This window comes from Crassostrea angulata, chromosome 6 (genome assembly GCF_025612915.1).
Source record: "Crassostrea angulata isolate pt1a10 chromosome 6, ASM2561291v2, whole genome shotgun sequence".
Lineage (NCBI taxonomy): Eukaryota > Metazoa > Mollusca > Bivalvia > Ostreida > Ostreidae > Magallana > Magallana angulata.
Genome location: NC_069116.1, coordinates 380,675 through 407,438, shown reverse-complemented (window position 1 = coordinate 407,438; position 26,764 = coordinate 380,675). Strand labels below are relative to the sequence as shown.

General features: G+C 32.1%; 1 protein-coding gene and 2 pseudogenes across 2 annotated transcripts; all 3 read left to right on the top strand.

Annotated features, from left to right (window-relative positions):
- The first annotated feature begins 1,808 nt into the window (after positions 1-1,808).
- Positions 1,809-8,295, top strand: LOC128190283 (uncharacterized). 2 transcript variants are annotated; one of them, XM_052862279.1, is made up of 7 exons: positions 1,832-1,939; positions 4,388-4,486; positions 5,495-5,547; positions 5,782-5,940; positions 6,719-6,812; positions 6,904-6,968; positions 7,071-8,295. In XM_052862279.1, the coding sequence occupies exons 3-7, from the start codon at positions 5,526-5,528 to the stop codon at positions 7,421-7,423; spliced, it is 693 nt and encodes a 230-aa protein (XP_052718239.1). In that variant the 5' UTR covers positions 1,832-1,939; positions 4,388-4,486; positions 5,495-5,525; the 3' UTR covers positions 7,424-8,295. The 2 variants fall into 2 exon arrangements, with proteins under 2 accessions (XP_052718238.1, XP_052718239.1); XM_052862278.1 differs by lacking the exon at positions 4,388-4,486 and having other exon boundaries at positions 1,809-1,939; positions 7,071-8,293.
- A 2,317-nt stretch (positions 8,296-10,612) lies between these two features.
- Positions 10,613-17,985, top strand: LOC128190282 (multiple epidermal growth factor-like domains protein 11; annotated as a pseudogene).
- Positions 17,986-25,582: 7,597 nt separating this feature from the next.
- LOC128190511 (uncharacterized) lies at positions 25,583-26,207 on the top strand (annotated as a pseudogene).
- Positions 26,208-26,764: the final 557 nt, after the last annotated feature.

Genomic DNA, 26,764 nt, shown 5'->3' with positions numbered 1-26,764 from the left:
CGGCACCCTATTATCCCTACCTTTAATTGTACAGAATATGTATCCTTCTATATTGAAAACAATGCCAAAAGTAAGACTCATAATAAGTCGTTTACTCAAGAAAAGGGAAAAACAATTTGTATTAATTAATAATTCCGTATGATTTGATAATATTTCAATGATTAGTTTATAATCAAGATACTAGTGTACGCCTGTACATAAAAAACGATAAGTAATGCTTATATTTATTGGTGAAACCTGGACTGATTATTTATATTTAGATTAAAACATGTTTTAGATACTAATCTTCATGCGCGGAGGGGGACTATAAAGGAGGGGGCCAGGGGGTCTGGACTTTCCTCGGGAAAATTGAAGCTTATTTAATTTACATAGTAAAATTATTGAAAATTGGCCTAGGACCCCCTACCGAAAAAAATTGGCTCCGCTTATGAAGCTCTCTACCATAACCGTATTTTTACACAAAAAGGGTGAATAAAGCCGGGGTTTAAACTATTGGTGGTGAAATACCCCAGGGTTCAAACGCATCAGGTGGAAATGCACCAGGGCAAACAAAATCACTTAGATCTGCGAAACACACTGCATTATTACCAGTCTACTTGAATAATCTGTGTAAAAATGAATACAAACAATTATTTAGTTAGCTAGGGAAAAGTGAACATAGCATTTATTTGTATATTAAAGCATGTACTAATAATCTTTATTTAGAACAGTTTGATGTCGCTTGGATACGCGTTTTCAGATCCTTGTTTTGATTGGTTAATTAGATATTGAATCTCAAATTTCGAATCTTGAATCTCGTATTTCGAATCTCGTATTTTTAATCTCGTATCTCGAATGATCCTTCTCGGCTTTCGTAGTTAACAGTTTGATCTGTTTAGAAAATAATTATTTTATGTTATTAACCTAGACACCAACATGCCGTATGAAGCTTTTTAGAATTACCACTGATAAAGTCCCTGTATCAAGACAGATCGTTGTCACTTTTTTGGAAATGATATGTTGACTTTTTCACAATCTTTTTTACAATAGCATTTTTTTTACCTAGTAAATATGTCAAAGGTAGTAGTACAAATATTTATTAGAAAAATGAAAATAAGGTATATCATCTATAGATTCCTTTCAGAATAAATTTTAAAAAATTGAACTTTGCAAAAACATTCTAAGAAAGAAATATAATAAGTGCTCTTTTTTATTTTTAAAATTATATAGAGAAAAACTTTATATTTGATATTTTCTCATTCAAATGAATATTTAAAAAAAATATATAGTTTCATTTTTAAAAATGATAGCTATCTTTTTTTTTATTCCTGTATACTTTAATCTCAAGTTATAGCTATAATATTATTCATTTATTGTAGAGACATGTTTTTAGAACTAATAGCCTTTAAATGGTTACTGTAGAGGTTCTACATTCTATGTTAATTAAATTAAAACTATCCTCTTCATTTTTATACTCGTGTGTTTTTAAGAAATGAAATAAATTTCTCTGATGGGCTAGCTTTAAAATAACATCCTGGATTATGATTTTAAAAAATTGACATCTTCTTCAAAAAATCAACGGATACATTAATTATGGTGTAATTATACTTTACAAATTATTCGAAACGTTAGTGTTATATGTATATAATTCACTTCTTATCTGGTTTGAATAAGATATAATCATATATAAAAGGCAATTCTAAAGATCAATTAACTTTATGATCCTTTAATTTGTTTTTAATATTTGTTTTTAGGAAATACACTAATTAAAAAATGAACATGTTACAAGTTGTATTAAGTGTTTTAAACATTTAAAGTTAGATAATTAATGTATAATGTATTTTAGTGCGCATATACCTTTAATGTATGTAAACAATGCCGAATTTTCTAAAAGAATGAAGTTAATGTTTTTTGTGTTACAGTTGTTAACAGGCTATGGAATGTCTTCAGAATGCAACAGGTTTGTAGAATAATATTTTGATTTCAAGTACCTCTCGATCATTTATTCAATTCATTCAATTTTCATCTCTGTTTTCTTTTCTTCAGTATTAAAGAAGGCAAAACGTTTTAAGATTATATTGTTGTTTAAATGCTCAGCTTTGCTACGAGTGCGCTTATTATTATATTGTCTACAAATGGAATGGACTCACTTAAGAAATTCAGCAAATTCAATAAATGAAAAGACAAAAGTTTATGTTTTCAAAATATACTCTGCTAGATATTGCGATTTTTGTTTAGAATATCTAATAACGAGAGTCCAAGGTCCTGGTAGTTGATATATTATAAATCCAACCAATTTTCTTTTACCTCAGTATGCATATATAGTTTTAAAATTCGTGTATAAACAAGTATTTCTTTTCTTTTAAAAGAATGATCGGCATGTAACATCATTGGTTAGCTCTGTTTATTTAATGCTAAGCAGTCCGCTACATGCAATAAGCTATATATAGCACCGTTTTGTTGATTTCCGATATAGCAAGGCACAAATAAGCTTTACTTTTAGTAGACGAATTACATTTTTGATAGATATTCTTACGCATATGTGAAGTAAAACGCGATTTGAATCTTTATGTATTTCACTGTATAAATGTTTTATTTTCAAGGCAAACGGATAATATAAATGTTTTTAGTAAGCTACGTGTAAATAAAGAGTTAGATTGGGTCATTGTATAGTAAAAAATGGCATGAAATTTATTTTCAAAGGTTTTTAATTTCCTAATAATTAAATATATACCTTTGCACTAAAGCATTTCTTGATACATGTATTCTAGGTATTTATTTTTTTTTATTTTGTAAAATATGATTGTCCCCATAGACCTTAATGCATGCAATCTTTATCAATTAATTAAAGCTTAATTGATAATATTTTTGAAAATTTTTCACTATAATTTTTTTTCTGCTCAAAAAACTTTGAAATGATAATAGAGTATTTTATACATGATGCTCAAGGTTAAAAAAATTAGAACTGATCATGAACTATATGTAACTTTATGGGATGATACGCTAGAGGCCAATTTGCTACGTATACATAAAATCCTTGTAATCAAACGCGATATCATTGATTGCACCAATGATATATGATGAATTTGGGGGTATGGGATAAACAAGTAATATTGTTGATTTAGAACGGATGAAAACAATTATAATGTAACCACTAACATGATTTTGTTTTTAATTTCCACGCAACAGTGATACCAGGAATCATAGAGAAAGGCAAAATATGAATGTTTGCATACTTTAGAATGTCTCTAGATTGAGCATGTGAAAGTTAGTCATCCAGCGTTTTCTAGTTCTTCTTCACCCTTTAACTATAGTCCTGCTGGACATATCAATACTTGTGAAGTAAATAAAATAAATAATAATGACTTTAAATTACTTATCCATTAAGGTCCAAAATTTAGGAAACCCCAATTTTTCAGCTGGCATTCTTATTTTATATACATTATGAATTATGTAGAGGATTACGCCAGACGATGGGCTAAACAAAAGGAAGACCTTGATACATGTTCAGAATGGATTTTAATTGTTAGGGCATGTTAAAATCTCAAAATAAGCTATTAAAACGCAGTATAAAAACCAAATACCTTTCTATATTTGATAGTTTAAAATTGAAAAAGGAAGAAGTCTGATCAGTTTGTACTTGTCCCTGCTGACAAATCAGGAAACAACTTGTAAGGCTCGTTATATCAATTGTATATTAGAGGAACTTGGATATAATTCCACAAGTGGCAATCCAACTGATACTTATACCTCTCTTTCCAAGAAGGATATTCTTCAAAATCTTATGTCAGTTTTGAATACATCTATTTTCAACATATCTAACAACCAATATTAATTTGAAATACCTTACCTATATTGGATACCATAACTTATTACAAACAAGATATAAAGAAGGTTCCAATGTTCTAGGTCGCCTTTTTCTTCATACAAAATTACAACAGCAGTAAAAGAGAAGAATACTGTGCAAGAGTACATTCATGAAGCAATGTAAACCAGATGTGGTTACTAAGGAAATCCAAGAAACATTTAGAAAATTTGTATTTTCAAAATTTTATCAAAATCAATAGCATCAAAACTTAAGGTTCAGGCGTTTTTACATCATCGATAGCAAAACGTTATAATAAACGTGATGACCTTGATTCCTATAGTCAGCATTCATAGTAAATTAAATATACATTCGTCACCTGTACTCTGAAGTTGACATAAAAAGATGCTACATCTAGAATGTAGTTTTTGGAAATCAGGTCTTCCAACAATCTGTTGGAATTCTCATGTGCCCATTGTTAGCAGATCTATTTTTGTATTGTTATGAAGAGAATTTATTCAAGACCGTTGATGTAAAAAAATCTTAACATTCAGGTATATCAACGACGTATTCTCAATTAACAATTGTTATTTCCATACTTAGTCGACTCGATATATCCCAGTGAACTTGAAATAAAAGATACCACAGAGTCTGCGTCATCTGTTTCATATTTGGATATTTTACTGGACATGGACATTGAGGGTGACTTAACAACAAAACTTTATGATAAACGCAATGACTTCGATTTTGCTATAGTCAACTTTCCTTACTTATTTATATATACCTTCATCACCTGCATATGGTGTTTTTGTCTCTCAGTTGATTCGATACGCAAGGGCATGCCCTTCGTATGAACACTTTCTAAGACGGAGCAAGCTACTGACAAACAAGTTGATAAAACAGTACTATCAACAGTCTCGCTTGAAGTCATCTTTTCGTAAGTTCTATGGTCGATATAACGACCTTTTCTGCAAATACAATCCTCCATTGGGTCGCATGCTGACTGCCGTTTTTCATACTAATTGTTAGACCATAATTAATCCGCTAATTGTCTACGGACTTTTCCGATTTTTTTCCCCAAATTACGACAAAGAGCACACGGCGGGTGTGACCGGTCAGCAGAGGATACTCATTCCCCCACGGCACCTGATCCTACCTCTATCTATTTGGAGGTTTGTGTTGCTCTGCTTTGAATTTGTATTCCGTTTATCGAGTGTTGAGATGGTTCACGATTTGTTATTGTCTCTCGATATTCGATACGCAAGGGCATGCTCTACTTATAAATAGTTTCTAAGTCGAGGCAAACAATTGCAACTGACAAACATGTTGATAAAACAGGACTACCAACAGTCTCGTTTAAAGTAATATTTTCGTAAGTTTTATGGTCGCTACAATTCAGAAAATACAATCTTCCACTGGGTCACATGCTTACTGGCGTTCTTAATACGCATTGTTAGACTTTGATTACTCACCTAATTGTTAATGGATTTTTTCCGTTTTTCCGATTACGAAAAAGAGCACGCAGCGGATGTGACCGGTCAGTAGAGGATACTCACTCCTCCATGGCATCTTATCCTACCTCTAACTCTTTAGAGACCCTTGTTTGTGCAGCTCCTTTTAGTATTGTTCCTTTGGACTTTTGAATTTTAACACTGCTGTAATCATCACAAGTCATACCTTAAGCTGTATATTTTTTATAATATATTTTAGTCACGGTCGTCAATGCTGTTCAAACTATTTCATGAAGAATGGTCATTGTTCAGGTTAGAAATATATATTATGATTATAAAGCTGTAAACGTCCAATTTTTATCTAACAGTTGTTAGTTATTAGCATAACAAATATTTTCAGTGAATTAAAACGTCATTTTTTTTATCTTTAACGGGACATACTTAGTTAATAATGCAATGAACCATTTTCATAATATAAAGAAGTTACAGGATTTTGCACAAAATGTCAAAACTTCTTCTAACAGCATTTGCTGTTATTTTTTTTAGAGTGTCCGGCAGGAACATATGGTGACAACTGTAACGTCACGTGTCCAGATAATTACTTCGGTCGTTTCTGTGACGAAGAGTGTCACTGTTCTTATAGTCAATACTGCGACTCAGTTAATGGATGCCTCAACATCCCAACTAACACGACCAAAATAACAGGTGACTACTTAGTTAATTAAAAAAGAATTGTAAAAACTATTGTTGAGGTTTTTTGTTGGGTTTTTTTAAGTTTTAAGTTTCATCACTGCATTGAAAAAGGAAACATGATAAATTGCAAGCCATATCACATAGGGTTTAATTACCTAATGATATTGACAAGTCAAGCGTATCAAGTTCATAACATGTTCATAAGTGGTGGGAGATTTTTTGGGGCAGGCGGGAGAATTGATATTTATTCTTATATCAAATTCACATTATGTCATTTGAATGTGCACTTTTTTCCAAACATTTTAATTAAAATCTCACTTTTAATTCAACCTCAAATGTAGAACGTTTTTTTCTGACTAAATCCTGGATTTAAACTGTGTATCATATGTCGAAATATCTAAATAGTCGCTGAATCTAGAAAAGAATCTCGTATGATTTAAACATGCAATCCTCATTCAACAATGTTTTTGTTGAACATTTTAAAATTGCAGTCTTTATCAATGCTTAGCCAAATAAGAACTAGTGTATTATGCATCTTATGAATTGACGCCAATTGGTATAACAAGAAAAAATATCTGTTAAGTAAAATAAAATGAACTCACCAAACGTTTTTAGAATTGATTTTTTTACATGTTTAATCAAAACCAGTATTTCACAGCGTTCAAACAAGATTATTTTTATCTAAACATATTTATTTTATACCCTTAACAGGCGTGTGCAACAAGAACAATCTGTTTAAGTCTTCTTTTAAAAATGTAAAACAAGTATACAATGAAAACTAATCTTTCAGAGACATCTGAGTGGAAAAACGTCACACTTGCCTCTATTGGTTCCATAATCACAGTTGGATTAGCTGCAGCAGGAGTTATCTCTTTGAGATCAAGGTTCTGTTATCTGGTTGAACACTATGAGAGAAAATATTAAATACAATTATCTTTCAACCTAAATCATTAAAATTCTTTGCTTATTTTATAGATGGAAAAAGTGTCAAGTGCAACCGTCTTCCAGATATTTTTCAAAACATCAAAGAGAAGACAATAGTAAATTAAAGCATTAAATTCTCTTTTCAGATCTGATTGATACTCTTACTGTAAGTTTATTGATGTATTTTTATGTTAATTGTTTTCTATCAACATTCTCAGTTGCTAACCAGAACGTAGAAGCGGCAGCTTTTGAACGATGTGCATCTAAAGGAGCGTCAGAAAACCTAAATCATCCATACGGGAACTTAAAATTAATGCATTCAATGGATACAACTACAGATAATAAAACCACATTACGTTGTGTGAATGATGAAATTTCAAATGACAACAATGTTGGGGTGACTTATGGACTAATTTCAAAACGTCAATTAAAAGATGCATGTTTTACGGACACTAATTGGGAAGGGAGACGTTCAAATAACTATGAACAGCCATTCCAAACGTCGTCTGTGTACAGTATTTTGTCTTTGAAGAGAAAGATAGATCTGTCTACGACGGATTTGTACGTTTAAAGTGATACAGAACTGATAGGTCACACAATTTAAATAAATATATGCACTGATAGTGCGTTTTGAAATACCTTGTTAATAGATAGTCAATACAGACACAGAAAACTCTACTGATAAAAATCAAAGAAATTTCATTTGTCAACTACACAGTTAAACGAAAATAACGTCGAGAAAACAATATATCAGTGAAAGGTGTAAATCGTTTAAAAAACTATAATATACTGTGGTTTCATCAATATTCGTTAAATACAATTTTCGTGGATTTCGTTGTTAAGGTTATCCCTGAAAATAAATTTTCATTGAAGTGCAATTTCTAATAACAGTTTGTATTGATATGATCATTGGCCACGATTTTAAGTATCCTGTAGCATTTTATTGTTTATATTAACATCTTTCTTTAACTAATTAACAAATTGATCGTAAAAAGTAAGTAAAAATCAGTAAATTACTGTTAATGAACATAAGTACGTTATCTAAAAGAAACAGCCAAATAGTCTCCTGTGAGACTTTGAATCTGATACCATCATTATTATTTCGTGCAGTCCGTGATTTTTCTTAGGTAGTTATAGATTCCGACCAATCGATAAACGGGGCGTGTAGATTTCAGTCTGGCTGTTTCTACACAGCTATGAGTTAACTATAAATATTCGTAAGAAATAGAGGGAACAATACTTGGTAGATGTAAATATGTATTAATGAACCACAGTAAAACACATATTCTAGTGCTTTCAATGCCTGTGTTGTTCGCTAATGATTATTTACTTCAATAAAAGGTCATTATGCTTATTTCATTTATGATATATAATATTGAGGAATTTATAATCTTACAAAATGTCAATACAATTATTATGAATGTTGCAAGAACATCCAATATATCGGCCAAACGAAGAATTTACTGCATTTCCTTTAAAAAAGGTCTTATTATATATTTACGAATTCGCTGTGAACAGTTATCTATTTTAGAAAGCTTTTAATATATATATATTAATATAGAATACTTTTTTGTATAATAATCTTCAAACTGCTGCTCAGAATGGACAATCTCTTTACTTAAGAAAATAATACACTAAATACAACATAAATAGAAAACTTTGCACTTTCCGTCTGATGTTATAAAAATCTTTAGTTAAACAATAAATGTTATTCAAATGACTAGAAATTATACAAAAGCTGTTAACTAAGGTTTATTGAAGACAGTCCATACATTCTGAATCAACACCACCAGTTCAGTATCAGGCCGAATGAACTTTGCAGAGTGCCTTACACTATAAGCGACACAAACCACTGCCTTATATACTTGACAATCTCTTCTATAGAACACTTTGACGATTATGCTTATGGGCAAATAGCTTTGAGTCGAAAAAATGTCTTTCAGTAAGATCACTTTCATTTCCTGTAATTATGCAACGTTTTAGGACAAAGTTTTCCATCTTTTTTTTAAAGATGTCGCCTTAATGTCGCTGTCAGTCCATTGGGGATTTATAGAAACGAATTATGCCATAAAAAGTGACATTATTTCTATACATTTTTATATATTAACATATTTACAAATTTTCATGAAAATGTTTACATTTTATCAAAGTGACTGTTTCAAGTCATAAACTTTGACCTTTTATAGTTATAACACGGTTCCGGCAAAAACATGTTGATTTTTTTTTTTTTAAAAAAGAAAAGAAGAAAGACTTCAATAAGTAAACAAAATGGTCTGTAATTTTGGTGCAATTTCTAAATATAAATCAGAAATTCACGAGGTAAATATTACCTTTCAAAAAGCTTATTATTGAATTGTTGCTTTCTAATTAAATATCACTTCAGATTTCAAATTTCTAAGCATATGGAATTAAACGATTGACACACACTTTCTCATCGAGTGCACAATTATACGTAATTGCTTTTCAAGAGTGTTTTAACTTCACTCAATGTGTTTGTTTTGGTTGAAGGGGAAATGATAAATAATTGTCACATATATGTTATCTAACCTTTAAATTTGTAATAAACCATGAAACAGTCTAGCAACTTGTACCTGGAGACATGGTAAATCTGAGCCACTTTAGACTTTTTCTATCAGAAAATCAATATAGGTTTTTGTTCCATAAATTGCCAATATTTTGTTTTTTACTCTTAAAAATCGCTAAACAATAAAAAGGATTTAAAATTAAGTTAGATTGAGATTGTTAAATGATAACTTACATGAAACTAGTAGCATGGCTTTCTGAAAAAAAAAAATGAGGTAATCTTTTTATTTCAAACAGTTGAACTGACAAATTTTACGTAGCTCATAAGATTGAAAATGCCAAAAAAAAGATTATACTTTTATCCAAAAATATGAAAAAATATGCAAACAAAAATGATTAGATGATTATCTTTCGATACATTCATCGTTAAAAATAAAGCGCTTTATTTTAGGATTATCTGTCTCCCGACTTTCACCCAAGTGATTCTGCGATGTCAATAACTGGAACAGGAATAAACGTGAAAAAACGAGAACCCTCTTAACAGGAATACACTTCTTACAAACATATTTTTGTTTCCTCCTAGATCAACGATAAAACCAAGAATATATTATAAATGTTATAAAAAACAATGTGGTCTGTATTTCAGTTTTTCTCTAAACAATTTAAACCCTAATATATTAATATGTGATAAAAATAGCTATGTAAATGTTTTTAGGAAGATAGCACTTATTTGATAAACATTTACTGCTGAAGGGGTAGCAGTATCTTTAAATGCTATAGCGATTAATATCGAGATTAGAATGACAGACATCCTCTGAAAATGATTAATGGAGATTTGACTTATATACAATTCTATTTAAAATGGAGGGGAGGCAGATATGTGACTTTACCAAATATAGTCCTTTATATTAAACTTCAAAATTTCATCAAATAAAATGAAAAAATATTGTATGTTCCTTTACTAAAGCACATTGGTTTGGTTTTCAGTGTAATTGATTATCTCATAATCTTCAATTGCACACACGATTATTTTAAGAATACATTTATCATAATATGAGGGAGACGTTTAAAAGGAAGAGACATTTATCATCACCACTTTGTGCTTTAATTCATAATGATACGTATACGATAAGTTTTATCGTGAAATGTTAAAATATATCGTTAAATTCAGGTTCGTAAAGTAAATAACTGAACTACATTTTAGGGAAGGAGATGGATATCACCTCTGTTCGGTTTAATGAGGAACTTCCTTGTTCGTATTATAAAAGTATATAAGTACTCTATCTTTGTAGACGATCAAAGAGTAAAATGTGTTCAGTGAATGTTGATTTATTTATTTTTGTAACATTACAGTGCATAACTTGCGCAAGATTTTTGGAATGTGAAAGGTATGTTATAGCATATTAATATATTTTAATATGAACTACATGTATATCTCCGTGTCTAACCTCTCTCTCTCTCTCTCTCTCTCTCTCTCTCTCTCTCTCTCTGTTATTCGTTAAATTATATATTGATAACATTAATAATATTTATACTTTACAGTAATGGTGGCAAATGTTGTGCAAATTATTACGAAGTAAATGGTTTGTGTTTAGGTAACAAAAAATCCAGATTTACTGTGATCTCTGTTCAATAAATTTCGTTCATATATTATACCCCTTTGTTACTAAAATTTATTGGAATACATATTTATCATGAAAAGAAAATGTGTTAAAATGATTAATTAAACAAACAAATAAGACAACACAAAATATGAAACGTTGATAAATCAGAATTTTACTGATTTCAATCACATTTTTTTTCAAACAAAGAATGTCCAGCGGGCACATTTGGTTTGAACTGCACTGGTAGATGTTTACCCAATTTCTACGGTCAGTTATGTAAGACGGAATGCCATTGTAATTCTTATCAATACTGTGATCCGGTCCATGGATGTACATACAATAGTCACACAATCAACGGGTAAGCCTAAAACAAATGTTTTCCCTTATGTCCGTTATCAATTAAACGAAGAGCTGCACAGAATGAATCTTTGGAATTCAGTCTACTTAATGTAAGCTGAAAGGTCTGGAATGGTGACGGAATGACATAACTTTTGTCCGTCACCGTTCAGTTACCTTATAGTCACCTTTTTATTTTACTACATGGTCCATTGATTTCATTTTTAAAAAGATACAACTATTTTTTATTTATCATTCCGGCATACTTTAAACTCAATTTATAGCAAAAACGTTTTTCATTCATTGTAGAAACAACATTCCATGTGCCGTGAACTTCTTTATTTTTAATGGTCACTGTACAGGTACTGAATTCAATGTGAATTAAAATTATGTTTACTTCAATTTAATGTATATTTTGGTATTAAACGCACCATGTTAGCATTTAGTGAAAGTTAGAGCTTTTTATCTTCTTTTTTTTAATTAGAATGTTCGAATGGAACATTTGGTGTCAACTGTAGTATGACATGTCCGAAAAACTATTTTGGTCGCTTATGCAAGGACTTGTGTAACTGTTCTACTGATCAATACTGTGACATGGTCAACGGTTGTCTACAAAATGCAGGCTACACACTGAACGAACATACACAAACTTCAAAAACAACAACAGGTAAATAACTTTCTTAAGTTGAATGGAATTATATGGCATTGCATTTTTATCAATTTATTGTTTAACGTAACAAGAAATGCTATTTAATATACATGCGTAAATGAAAGACGAAATGATCCAACTCCTAGCAGTGAAGAAAGTAAGATATTTATGATATTCCGTGAATGTCTACACAATAGTAACGGTACAGACATTTATAAACATTGCTAAATAATTAGATATATTTAAGTTCCTAAAAATTCATGATAAAAGGAAAAAAATTTAGTTATTAATATTTTTTATGAATTTTACAAGTAGCTGTGGTCATGTTTTATAGATTAAACAGGTATTGGATACATCATTTGGAGCCGAGTATCAAACTAATCAATATTCTTTAGGTGGCAGGGGACAGTTTTTTTGATCCAATTCATTGTAGCCAAGGGATGCATGTCTTCGGAACTCTGTAACTAGAATTTCCTCAGTTCCCATTCAGTACAAAAACCTTTAATTCACTCTTTATAAGGCCAATCACCAATTTCTGAAGAAAATTGCTAATCAAAACCTGTAAAATTCTCTACATACTGGTTTTTATGAGATTTTGACCCTTTCATATTTTGCTAATTTTTCATGATTTTTCAGCTTTTTAGACCTCCCCCAGCTAATTCCCTGCAGAGGGTTGACCTTCCGTACTGCGTGCATGCTGCACTATCACATGTCAGAAACTTACCGGTGTATAGTTTACAATGTCCCATCTACCTACGTTTCGTGTTATTTTACCTCCCGTCTGTAACCTGCAATTTCACTGTGTAAAGTCAGCACAACAGTCAAAGCCGCAGGTTTCGCAATTTACTTCTGATTCTCATGTACCTACAAAAGGGGCCTACATATTGCATATCAATTTCAACAAGAGACACCCCTCTAACTAATGATAATCATTAAAAATCATTTCATGAATTTTAGCAACACTCATAAGCCTTCAAGTACAGCAACTCTCAATTTTACAAAAATATTGACGGGTATTTTATTCGAAACTGTCCCTTGCTACCTTTAACATACACTAACATTCTCTGAAAAGTCATCTTGTCTTAAAATTACAAAGCTTATGCTATTCTGAAAAAAAGGACACCCTATTTTGCCAATTCCAGTGAGGTTTAAGAAAAATATGGCCATTTAAGTGAACTTACCATTTCCACTTTCCTCTATTTAACACAGATTCACAGTGCTCGCCATAAATAAAGCGTCTTTACCTAATCTTTTAGAGGTCAACTGTTGTTCAACCTCCTAAAATAAGAAACCTTGTTGAATACTACATGCATCTGCTTGATATTATCATGATAAAAGCATCACATCACTTAGAAATCCCTTTACATGTATACCCTCCCCCTATCTTTTGATTTTCACAAGAAGCATTAGTTTGAACACTTTAACCTAATATTATGAAACTTGTGGCAGTTTCCTTGAGTCATTTCTTACAATAATTGAAAACAACCATCACTGATATTTAAAATTGATCTTTTTTGGTAAATGGATGATTTGTAGCATTTTTATTCACAAAAAGTCATGTCGCCCTACATGTGATTTCTTGTTTTCATGAAAAACTAAGCCTATAATCATATTTAGTGGATATCTTATATATTCTGGTTTCTAGTCTCCTTTTAATTTTGCTAAATTAGTAAGACCTACAAGTGTGACATGTGCGTTTAATTAAAATGAAATTCAAACACACCCGGGTACCTTGGGACGAATGAGAATTCCATGAAAAAGGTTCAAATTTTACATGTTTTTCTACATTTTTTATGGATATATACAATAAAAGGGTAAAAATATGTTGTTTTTTGTTCAGTTCAAGAGTAATTATCATAGAAGATGTTATTTCAAGGTCAAATGTACAGTTACATATCCTACATGTAATGGTAATGGAGTCCATTGGAGGGGGGATGGCTTTTTTCAATTCTGTAAATACATCTAAAATACCATTTTTTGATAGGAAGGAGCAAAAACTTGAGTTTTTTGACATATTGTATACTTTGACAACTGCATTTGTCTACATGTAAAGTTCATTTGAAATAAAAATATGCTGTTTTAAAAAAATTGGGTGATATAAGTCAGGTGGATTAATGTTATTTCATAAAATCAGACAGCAAAATGGCTGCAAATTCATAAATTTAATGATTTAATTGATAAAAACTGTTTTAAAGTATTTATTCTTATCTCAGTAATTAACTTAAGCCTATTAATTGTCATCAGGATAGGAAATGCCTACTCTCTAAGCCAATTTACTCTAGTGGCGGTCATTCTACACATTTAAGAGGGAGTTACTCCCCTTGAATATTTTAGCTAATAAATGATGTCATGACATCTATAGCCAAGAAAATCACAAAATTTATTACTTATGGTACAAAATCCACTCAAAATTACACTTAAAGGAGAAATATGAAAATACCATGTAGTCTTGAAGGTGGCAGGGGACAGTTTTTTTTGATCCAATTCATTGTAGCCAAGGGATGCATGTCTTCGGAACTCTGTAACTAGAATTTCCTCAGTTCCCATTCAGTACAAAAACCTTTAATTCACTCTTTATAAGGCCAATCACCAATTTCTGAAGAAAATTGCTAATCAAAACCTGTAAAATTCTCTACATACTGGTTTTTATGAGATTTTGACCCTTTCATATTTTGCTAATTTTTCATGATTTTTCAGCTTTTTAGACCTCCCCCAGCTAATTCCCTGCAGAGGGTTGACCTTCCGTACCGCGTGCATGCTGCACTATCACATGTCAGAAACTTACCGGTGTATAGTTTACAATGTCCCATCCACCTACTTTTCGTGTTATTTTACCTCCCGTCTGTAACTTGCAATTTCGCTGTGTAAAGTCAGCACAACAGTCAAAGCCGCAGGTTTCGCATTTTACTTCTGATTCTCATGTACCTAACATAAGGGGCCTACATATTGCATATCAATTTCAACAAGAGACACCCCTCTAACTAATGATAATCATTAAAAATCATTTCATGAATTTTAGCAACACTCATAAGCCTTCAAGTACAGCAACTCTCAATTTTACAAAAATATTGACCGGTACTTTAATCGAAACTGTCCCTTGCTACCTTACATGTTAGTCGGGATAGAACAGCTATTTCATGGTACGTTTAAATGCGTTAATTCATTTTTAAAGTGCACAAAATATGAAATCAAAACAAACATAATGATATGATATTGTTAATAAGTAATCAAAATTTAAAGTGAATAAAGCAGCAATCTATTTATTAAAGTAGCTTTGATAAAAAAAGTTCAAATATTCTCTGAAACCACTTTGAATTTCCTGTTTATTTTTGAAAATATTTCCCCTTTTTATGATACAAGTACAAAAAATACTTTCTACATGCGAAATATGTTTTTATAATCGGCTTTGGTCAATCATAGTTTTGTCCACATGAGGCATCCGGCAAAGGACAATGTGCGGTTTTATGCATTTTTTGCCCCCTAAATCAAAGTTTTAGAAAGAGCTTTAAAAATAAGGTGAAAGATAGTTAAAATCATATTGGAAATAAAGGTGTAAAAGGTTATCCCCACAATGACGTCATAATGTAGAAATGACGTCATAAAGATTGCATTTTTTTGATAAATTGATGTTTTGTAGCGAAATATGGGTGTTTTCCGATGGTTTTTCGACTGGGAAACATTAAGCGCAGGCTTGCTCAAGTACCATATTTTAGTATAATGTGTATAACTATCTGATGAAAAACATATGTTAAAATCGCACTTGAGCAGACCTGCGCTCTATACTTCCGAATGCATAATATAGAGTAAAAATGGGAATATTGTTATTTGATTGCAAATTTGCGGGAATTTGGCCATTTAGGTGACGTCATAGATACACAGCGAATGAGCAATGATGACTAAAATCATTATTAAAGTTTTAGGCATCCTCTATACAATGATTTGTGAAGATTTTATTTTTATACGATACTATTTAAAAATTGGTTGAAATCGGGGGCAGATATTTGACGATACCACACATAGTCCTTTTACTATTTGCGCACGCATTGCGCCTACCACTTTTTTAATTACTATGCAATGACAACCTCATTAAAAATTTAATCACAAGTATATTACTAAATACCTTACTCTTATCCGTTTGCATTGAAAATAAAACATTTATACAGTTACATTCATAATGATTCAAATAACGTTTTTCATCACATATCCGTTAAAATATTTATCTGAAGGTATAATTTATCTACTAAAAGTAAAGCGTATATATGCCATGTTATTTCGTAAATCAAAAGACGGTGATATAATTATCTATTGCATGTAACGTAATGATTAACATTACATTAACAGTGCTGACTAATGATATTCTTTTAAAGGGAATACTTGTTTTCCATTAAAATTTGTGGTTATCAGCATTTGTATATGAAGTAAAAACGATAGTTTAAAGAACACGTCTATTCCAGGACAATGATCTCATCAAAACAATTTGCTAGCAGAAGTAGCACTTCAACGATCATTAAATTTCGTGGGGGGCTAATTGGTATTTAACAAATAGTGATGAAACCATAGTATCTTGTGTTGTTAATAAAGCCGATCTTAATTTATCATAATTGTTGGTATAATTCCTCTTTGGCAAATAAAGTACATTATATCAATTATCCGTAGTTTTTTTCAGCAGTTAAAATAAAACCTCCAACCCCCCAAAAACGTCCAGGGACTTTTAAATGGAAGACCATTGCAATTGCCTTAATTGGAGGACTGTTAGCTGTGTTGGCTGCTACAGGACTGTTCTGTTTTAGATCAAGGTTCTTTTATTGTTTCTAATTAAATACTTTTTTTTCCAATCACAGTGTTGCACATTGGTGAACAACTACCATTTTGTATACTTTCATTTGATAGATTGAAGACGATTAAAGAACATTGGTCGTTTTCACACACGGCGGAAAACAAGGGAGAAGATTCTTGTAAAAAAAATTGGTTTTGCATTAAATTTAAAAAGAAAAAAAAGTTTGATATATATTTATGCATGAAAAACATGTTTATGCCATCATAACTTGTTTCAGCAACAGATCAAGACATTGAACTGGCAAATCTGGGAACACCTACTCATTCCTCTAATGGACACAGTTCTGAGGAGAGACAAGAAGAATTTTGCAACGTATATAATGATTTAAGATTATCTCAAATGGTGGACAGCAATTTAATGGCAGCATGCAGTGAAGAGACTTTGAATGAAGATACATTTGATACGAACTATAAACATGTTTCGAAAAGACTTTATCGCAATTCTTATACAGAGACAAACAATGAGGAAGATTTGACAAACAATTATGAACACTTTCAAATGCCAAGTTCCGAATACAGTATTCTGTCCTTAAAGAGAAACATTGACCCGTCTGTCACAGAGCTGTATAATCAGCGCGATCGAGGCAAAGACGAGTCGTATGACTTGGTAGTTGGACAATTTCACGATATCAGTGAAGGAAATGAAAACAGTCAATCAGAATCAGAATAATAGACATGTTATTGCTTACAGATAAACACGATTGACGGAGTTAAAATAAATGCTGAAGAACCTATCTATACAAAACTACTATTTTTCTTTATTCTGGTTTTTTTTACTTACGATAGTCAAATCATATTTGTCAATTCTCTACTTTCTTACAATTTTATTCTGTGAACAGACTTCTCTGATTAATTAGTATCCGATATTCTGGTAATTAAAAAACACTAAATTCACGTATCTACATATAACTCTCCGTTCTTTCCATTTCATTCGACTCTAGATTATAAACATACCAGAAATTTAAACCTCCACCAATTTGTTTTTGTCATAAAAAACTTGACGGTGCATCCAAGAAAATCTAGCATTACATCTTGAAAGAAATGTTCTACTAACAAAACATTAACGATTGCGTTATTATGCTTTATCTGGTGTTTTTGGAACGTTAATGACCTACTTCGTCTTATTCTATATGTTATGTTATTAAGACATATTACGCTATATGTTGATTTTGTAAATGTAAAAATGTAAAAAAAAAAAAGTTTTTCTGTGGGTTTTTTTTTTTGGGGGGGGGGGGGTTTCTATTGTAAAGAACTAAGAAGACATGTTTTAATAGCAAATAATTTTGTCTAATGGGCTAGCTTTAAAATAACATTTTGGACTATGAAGAAAAAATATGACATGCTCTTCAATTAATCAAAGGATACGTTAATTATTTTTAAATATAAATACAAAAATGATTTTGCTTATTTTATAGATTGAAAAAGTATCAACCGTCCAGATGTTTCTCAGATAATTCAAGGAAAGACAATTTTAAATTTAAAAAAAATAAGACACTCTTAACTTGATTTCCTTTGCATAAGACTGTCTAAAGTTAATTTTACGTTTAACGTATCTCATGCGCGCAGGTTTTGGAGAATTTTGGTTTTGACAAAAAACAACAAAAAATTTCAAGTAGATTTGTTCCAGTTTCATTATACTAAAAGACTGTAATCTTTAGAAACTTGAAAGTTTAGAAAATCAGATATCCAATGGGATTATCAGGACATATCACTATTTAAAAGGTAGCCTGTATGTATTAATGTAAATGAATAAAATTATATGTTTGAAAAGCTTGCTTGTTTTATTTTATCGTTCTCCCTCGTAGATTTGGTATTTTGAAGTGACTTTAAACGTAGAATTAATTTTCGGCGGTCTAAGGAAATATTTGTTATTGGTCGTGAATATTTTTTTCTGAGTAGCTAACTTTAAAATGTCATCCTGGACTTTGATGAAATAATCGATATACACTACAGATAATTAACGGACACTTTAGTTATGGTGTGATAACACTTTACAAATGGCTGGCCCAGCATGAACAGACTGACTCTGTTAGACACATTATTCAAATATTTCGTGTTATGTGTATAGCCTTTGCAGTTTATCTCGTTTAATTCTGCATTAATCCTATAGAAAAACCACTTTTAGATAGCTATTACTTTTATGATCGTTTAATATATTTATAATATTTATATTAAGGAAATAGTTCTAAGATGCACATGTTACAAAACGCTAACATTCAACGTTATATAGCTGGTAAATAATGTTTATTTTGTATGCATATACCTGAGATGTATGTGAGAGATGCGTGTTCAAATTGTATAATGTTGATGTTATTTGTGTTACAATTGTTAGCAGACTATGCAAGGTCTTCAGAATGCCAAAGGTTTGTGGAGAAATTATTCTAATTTTGGGTACGCCCAAATCATTTTCTTACTTTATATCTGTTAAGTTTTATCTCCTTTTATCTTTCCTTAAAGAGGTTCGATCCTCTGATTTTGGGTAGCCATTTTGTGTCACCTCTAGTCTAGAAATTCTGTGTTATATATGAATTCTACTTGTAAATTCCTTTTTTACAAAGCCAAATAAACTATATTGAATAAAATAGTGAAGGAAAAATTCCATATTTAGAGAGTGTAGTAAGGGACTATATTTTGTGGCGGAAGGTTGTAAGAAGAAAATGAACATTTTTCTTAACTCAGTTGTTTTAGAGTACCGTCATTTTGGCTTTCTTATTTTCCTTGCAGACCAAATTTTCAGATAGTTTATGCATTGGGATATCTTAATGTTGTTTCAAAAAACATATTTCAACAATATGTCAATATTTCTATCGACATATATTGGCATGTATAAGTGATATATCATATAAGTAAAGAAAAATCAAATCCAATTTTCCCCTAAAATTAGCTTATTTCATGCCATATCTCAAAATTTACATTATAGACACATACGTTTGGTTTCATTTTCTGAATATTTAAGTTTCTTTTGACAAGTCTGTCAGAATTTGAGAAAAAGTTTGAGACTTTTTAATTATTTAATTGCATTTTGAATCGTTTATGAATAAAAATAGTATTTTTTTTCAGTGCAATAAGGTCAAAATATTCATAAGGAGAAGTAATTGCAAACTTTATCATCATGATAATTTTAATTTTATTAATTCTAAATAATGTAAATTTGTATTTAATACCATGGTTCATTTCGATAAACAAAATTATAGAGGAAAAAGCAATTGATGTGCAATTTGCACTTTCAGTGCAAAAAGATCATATTAAATACACCGTAGCACCGAAAGAAGCATATAGACCCCAAAATTTTGTTTTGAATTTTGGTTTAGATATATGTGTAGATGTTTAAAAAAATACTTTAGAAAAAAACTTAGGGACTTTAGATCGCAGGATCCAACGTCCTTAACAAGGCAGAACGTGTTAAGTATATACCTTTTATGCTTTAGACGATCAGCGTACTTCGGAACTGCAATCGATGCTTAAACAACTAACAAATAGGAATAGACTTACTTTAGAAATGCAGCCCATCTTGTTTTGTTCGGTTACTTATCATTATACTATGATCATCTAACATGTAACATTCTTAACGATCTTTTTTCATGATGGCTTTTAAAATTCATAGCCTTTACAAATTACTTTCATGTGTGTACGGTCTGAGTTAACTACACAAAACTTCTCCGTTTCTATACAATATTAATGTAAAACTAAAAGTTTTAGGGTAAGAAACCTTACTATAACAGTAAAATACAAAAATTTATAGCTTAGTATGCTGCAAAAAAAACGATGGGATAATAATATAATATTGATAATTTTATATCAATATTTTAGAAATCAATATTGAAAAATTAAAGTTGTATGTATGATACGATTACCTTTAGTAAATCAGAGAGAGAGAGAGAGAGAGAGAGAGAGAGAGAGAGAGAGAGAGATTCGTAGAATGTGCTATATTTTCCGTTTCAATGAAAGGATGAAAATAGAATTATTTGATATATCAATATACTGTGGAATAATTATATTTCGTAGTGGCTCAATTTTCGTGGAATTCGTGGGTACCTTTCATTCACGAATTTACATCCTCCACGATTTACTAAATTATGATTATCAAGTCATATTTCTTTTTGTGGGTGTACGATAAAACACGAAATTACATCCCCACGAGCCTGTAACATTTTCACAATCCACGAAAATTGAACCCTATGCTTTTAAATGATTCAACAGTATTATTTTGGAACAGATTAATGAAAACATGTAAGTTTACGACAGGATACGCTATATGTAATTTGCACCATATACATAAAATCCTTACGATCCAATGCGGTTTCACCTAATTGCATCTTCTATCTATAATAAATTCGGAGATATTGGTAACACAAGTAAATATATTTAAATAGAACGATTGAAATTCTCAAACAAATATCTTGTTTACCACTAACTATGTTTTTTTTTTTTTCATGTATCATGTAGAAAGCCACAATATGTATGTTTGCATACCTTAAACTGTTTTTTTATAAATATATTTTGGTAACGGTCGTCAATGCTGCTCAAATTACTACATTGAAAATGGTCATTGTTCAGGTCAGAAGAGAATTAAATGTTTACAGCTTTATAATCATGACAAATATTTTATGTGAATCGAATCATAAATGTGTTTACTTTTAGCTAAACTTTTAAAGATTATAATGCGATGAACCATCTTCAGAATTTCACGAAGCTAGAGAATACATTGTGTAAGAATATCGATTTTTTTTTCTTTCCTAAGAGTGCCCGGCAGGAACATATGGTTACAACTGTAGCGCCACGTGTCCAGATAATTACTTCGGTCGTTTCTGTGACGAAAAGTGTCACTGTTCTTATAGTCAATACTGTGACTCAGTTAGTGGTTGTCTCAACATCACAAGTAACACGACCAAAAGGACAGGTGACTACTAAGTCATTAACTAATTGTAGGAAGTTATTCTAAAGTTTCATCTTTGTGTTAAATAATGATACAACATAAACTACATTGTACAAGATACACCACACTGGGTTAATTACATTGACAGATCAGATGTTTCAAGTTGATAACACGTAAAGCACTCTCAGCTAATGATTATATAATATTACATAGTGAAAGCATTGCAGTTCACAACATTGGGGGGGGGGGGGGGGGTATTCATTCGTATATCAAATACATATTACTAAACGTATTTTTCTCGACGAATACTGTAGATTCCTAATTAAACGCGAGAAATTGTTATCCGCGTAAAATCGCGAGGAGCACCCTTCGCGAATTTTAAAATCTCGCCATTATTTTTTGAGAGTTGAGAACTATGAGAAATATGGATAAAAGTTCCGCGTTCGCGATTTTATATTCTCGCTATTTGATACAAAACAGCGGGATCGCGGAATTAAGTACTCGCGTAATATAAGGAATTTACAGTAACACTTATGGGATATTTTATCCTTTTTAATAAAAAAAATTCATTGCCGATTTTCTTTTTTTCTATTAGTTATTTTATATGTCTAAGCAAAAGAAAGTAATGTTCCGTGTACAAATAATATTATTTTTACTTAAACAGATTTCATTGATATCCATAACAGGTTTGGGAAACAGGCATAATCTGTTCGAACACTAATCTTTCAGAGACCATTGTGTTGAAAAAAATACGTCGCATTAATTCTATTGGTTAGCTGCAGCAGGAGCAATCTCTATAAGATCAAGGGATTGCCATTTGGTTGGAAAAGTTAAAAAAAAATGTAATTATCTTTAAATATAAATACAAAACAAATTTTGCTTATTTTATAGATTGAAAAAGTATCAAGTGCAACCGTCCAGATGTTTCTCAGATAATTCAAGGAAAGACGATGTTAAATGACACACTCTTTAGAAAGCTTATTGATTTCCTTTGCATAAGACTGTCTGAAGTTAATTTTACGTTTAACGTATCTCGTGCGCGTAGGTTTTGTAGAAATTTGGTTTTGACAAAAAACAACAAAACAATTCAAGTAGATTTGTTCCAGTTTCATTATACTAAAAGACTGTAATCTGTAGAAACTCGAAAGTTTAGAAAATCAGATATCCAATGGGATTATCAGGACAGATCACTATTTAAAAAGTAGCCTGTATGTATTAATGTAAATGAATAAAAGTATATGTTTGAAAAGTTTGCTTGTTTTGTTTTATCGTACTCCCTAGTTTATTTGGTATTTTGAAGTGACTTTAAACGTAGAATTAATTTTTGGCGGTCTAAGGAAATATTTGTTATTGGTCGTGAATATTTTTTATGAGTAGCTTACTTTAAAATGTCATCCTGGACCTTGATAAATTAATCGACATACACTACAGATTATTAACGAACAATTTGATTATTGTGTTATAACACTTTACAAATGGCGGGCCCAGCATGAACCGCCAGGGTCTAATAGACACACCATTCAAATATGTTGTGTTATGTGTATATCCTTTGCTTTTTAGGGTTTTCCCAAGATTTCAATTATATTACACGGGGCCAAGAATTCATATTCAATCAAAAAATTTGATATCTGCGTATGAACATAACAACGAGCTTCGAGAAAAAATAATGAAGGAAGTAGAATTAGGACGGGTTGGGGGGGCCATTTCGGGATCTACCAATTTCAAACCTCCGCATATCTCCTATCGGAGTGGTGCCAAAGGAAAACAAATCTCGTTGGAGATTAATAACACACCTCTCAGTTCCTAAATTCAATAGCGTAAATTTTTTCATTGACCCAGAGGAAAGCTCAGTTAAATATACATCTTTTGACTCGGTTATACAGATGATTGCTAAAATTGGTCAGGGGGCATTTATAGCAAAATGCGATATAAAATCAGCTTTTAGACTTTTGCCAATATGTCCAGGGGATTTTGACCTACTTGGTTTTATGTTTGATGATATGTACTACATTGATAAGTGTTTACCAATGGGGTGCTCTGTGTCATGTAAGGTCTTTGAAGAATTTGCAACATTTTTAAACTGGTTGGCAATAAAAAAATCTCATGTAGACACAATAGACCACTATTTGGACGATTTTATATTTGCGGGTCACAATGCTTCTGTTTGTAGGGACACCATGTCTGCATTTCATAGTATTTGTCATGATCTAGGGGTACCTTTAGCTGAGGATAAAACTGTAGGTCCTACCACTTGCTTAACATTTTTAGGTTTGGAAATCGACACTATTGAAATGCTGGTTAGAGTACCTTATCCAAAATGTGTTGAACTCCAAAATCTTTTAAAACAATTGTCTCCACTCAAAAAAGTCACACTTAAGCAGTTGCAGTCAGTGCTGGGAAAACTTAATTTCTTTACAAGGGCAATTCGGCCAGGCCGTGCATTTGTTCGGCGCCTGTATGACGCCACCATCGGTGTCACGCAACCACATCATTACCTAAGAGTTACTCAATCTATGCGGGAGGATATTTTTATGTGGTGTAGGTTTTTGGAGGATTTTAACGGTGTGGTTTATTTCTTAGAAGAAGAATGGTATTCAGATCAAAATCTCAATTTGTTCACCGATAGCTCAGGGTCTGCTCAACTAGGATGTGGGGCGTATTTGAATGGGGAGTGGTGTTTCTTTAGTTGGCCCAAAAAATGGAAATATATCGATGGGCATCACGACATGACCCTATTAGAGTTTATCCCTGTGGTTTTATCTGTTATCATTTGGGGCAACAAATTAGCCAACAAAAAAATTACATTTCACATAGACAATCAGGCATTGGTTGCAGTTTTGAACAAACTAACCTCTAAATCTGAGCTTGTCATGGTATTAGTTAGAGCATTTGTCTTAAAATGCATGCGACACAACATTTTATTTCGTGCTGAATATATTTCAACTAAATCTAATAATATTGCTGATGCCATTTCTCGTAAACAGTGGACCAGGTTTCGCCAGGCCGCACCAAACGCAAGGAGGGACCCCGAACCCACCCCCCAGTCATTTCACAACCTTATTTCAAGTTTGAACTTGATCGGCTGCTAGAAGCTGCAATATCCGATAACACACACAGGGTTCAAAAAGTCGGTTTACTGTCGTATCAAAAATTTTGTCATCAGTTCGCACTTGTATATTGGCCTCCAACACTATATTCGGTGGTTCAGTACTTATTGCATCTATCAACATCTGGCCTTGCTTATTCAACGGTGCGTTCGTATTTGTCTGCAATTTCTTACCACTGCAAGTTACAAGGAATAGGGGACCCAACTTCTCAATTTTTAGTTTCAAAGCTTTTGCAGGGCATGAAAAGGTTAAATCACAAATCTGATACAAGACTGCCTATAACTAAAGACTTGCTTGAAAAAATAATTTTGGTTTTACCCACTACATGCACTAATTCTTATGAAACAAGTCTTTTCTCGGCAGCATTTTCACTGGCATTTCATGGTTTATTTCGTGTCGGTGAATTGACTGTTCACTGTAAAATTCCGAACAATATTGTACTTGGTATGGAAAATCTAACTCTAGACCCTGATAAACAGCTATTGTTAATTAATCTCAAACATTCCAAGACTGACCAGGTAGGAAAAGGTACCATTTTGCAAATTGGTAAATCTTAGGGAGTTGGGTGTCCATTCAAGCTTGTTGAGAAATATTTAAGTGTTCGCCCGTTGACTGCAGGGCCTCTTTTCTGTCACTTTGATAAGACCCCGCTCACAAGATACCAGTTTACGGCAGTACTCTCAAAAACAATAGTTCGTCTTAAGTTACCGGAGAACACAAGATACAAATCTCATTCTTTTCGGATTGGAGCTAGCACTGAATTGGCATTGCAAGGTTTTTCTGCGGAAACAATTCAGAAATGTGGAAGATGGAAATCTTCGTGTTACAAGTCATACATTCGCATACCAAAATTCTAACGCATAGGCTTTGCTTATCTATTGTAGACAAACAAAAAGTGTGGTTAGTGGGTTCCTCAATACTGAAGCATGCTCAATTAGAAGCATTTTTAAGACCTGGAGGTCTTCACCTGAACCTGAAAAGGCTAAATATTTCATTATGGTGGCAGGGGTACAGTGGCCTGAAATTGTCTCAAGTAGAGCAGAAGCTTAAAACCCTTGCAAAGGTGGGTCCTGCACCTAATGTCATTTTAATACACTGTGGGGGAAATGACTTTTTCAATTTATTCAAACCAACTTCCCACATTCTAAGGTCATTTGGTCTTGCATCCTTCCACGCATACAATGGCGTTATTCTCAAAACTCTCGTGCTATGGAATCACAACGTAAGCGCCTTAATTCTTGTGCATCCAGGTTAGCCTTGCTGTATGACGGCGCAATTATCCGCCATCCTGATATAAAGCGTGACTCCTTGTTCTTCTGTGATGGAGTACACTTGTCAAAATTGGCTAATGCTGTTTTCCTAAATACTCTTCAGGGGGTCTTGAGGCTATCTTAACAAAAGGGCATGCTTGTTATCCGGCTTAGCAAGCTTGCCCTAGGGCACGGTTGTAAGTTAAATCCGCTCATACCCCCACCCATATGGTGGCGGAGTTCCCAATCTCTAAAGCTCCATAGCTGCTTTCGAGTTTGGGAACTTATGGCGTGAATGAGCGGCGCTGGTCATTTCAGACTAGTGCATGTATTATTATGTGGACATCGACCCCTGCACCTCCCAAGGGTCAATCGTAAATTCTTGACTTCTGCACCTCCCAGAGTCAAGGTGTTAAACCTGTGAACTTTGAACTTTGAGTGAACTTTGAATGAACTTTGAACTTTGTTTGAATTTGTTGAATTATGTTAACTACATGTATGATGTTACTTGATGTGTTGAATTTTGAAATTTGGGGCATGCCCTTTGTCATGTATGGCGGCCCATTACCCTTAAACAGCCGTGCCCAATCATCGCCAGATTTGAAATAAAATTTAAAGAAATTTATAAATGTTTTACTATTTGTGTTTTGTTGCGCACTTTTCTGAGATAATATTTACATCCAATTCTTTATGTATTGGATGGTGTTATCGAAGAAAAGGCCGACACCATT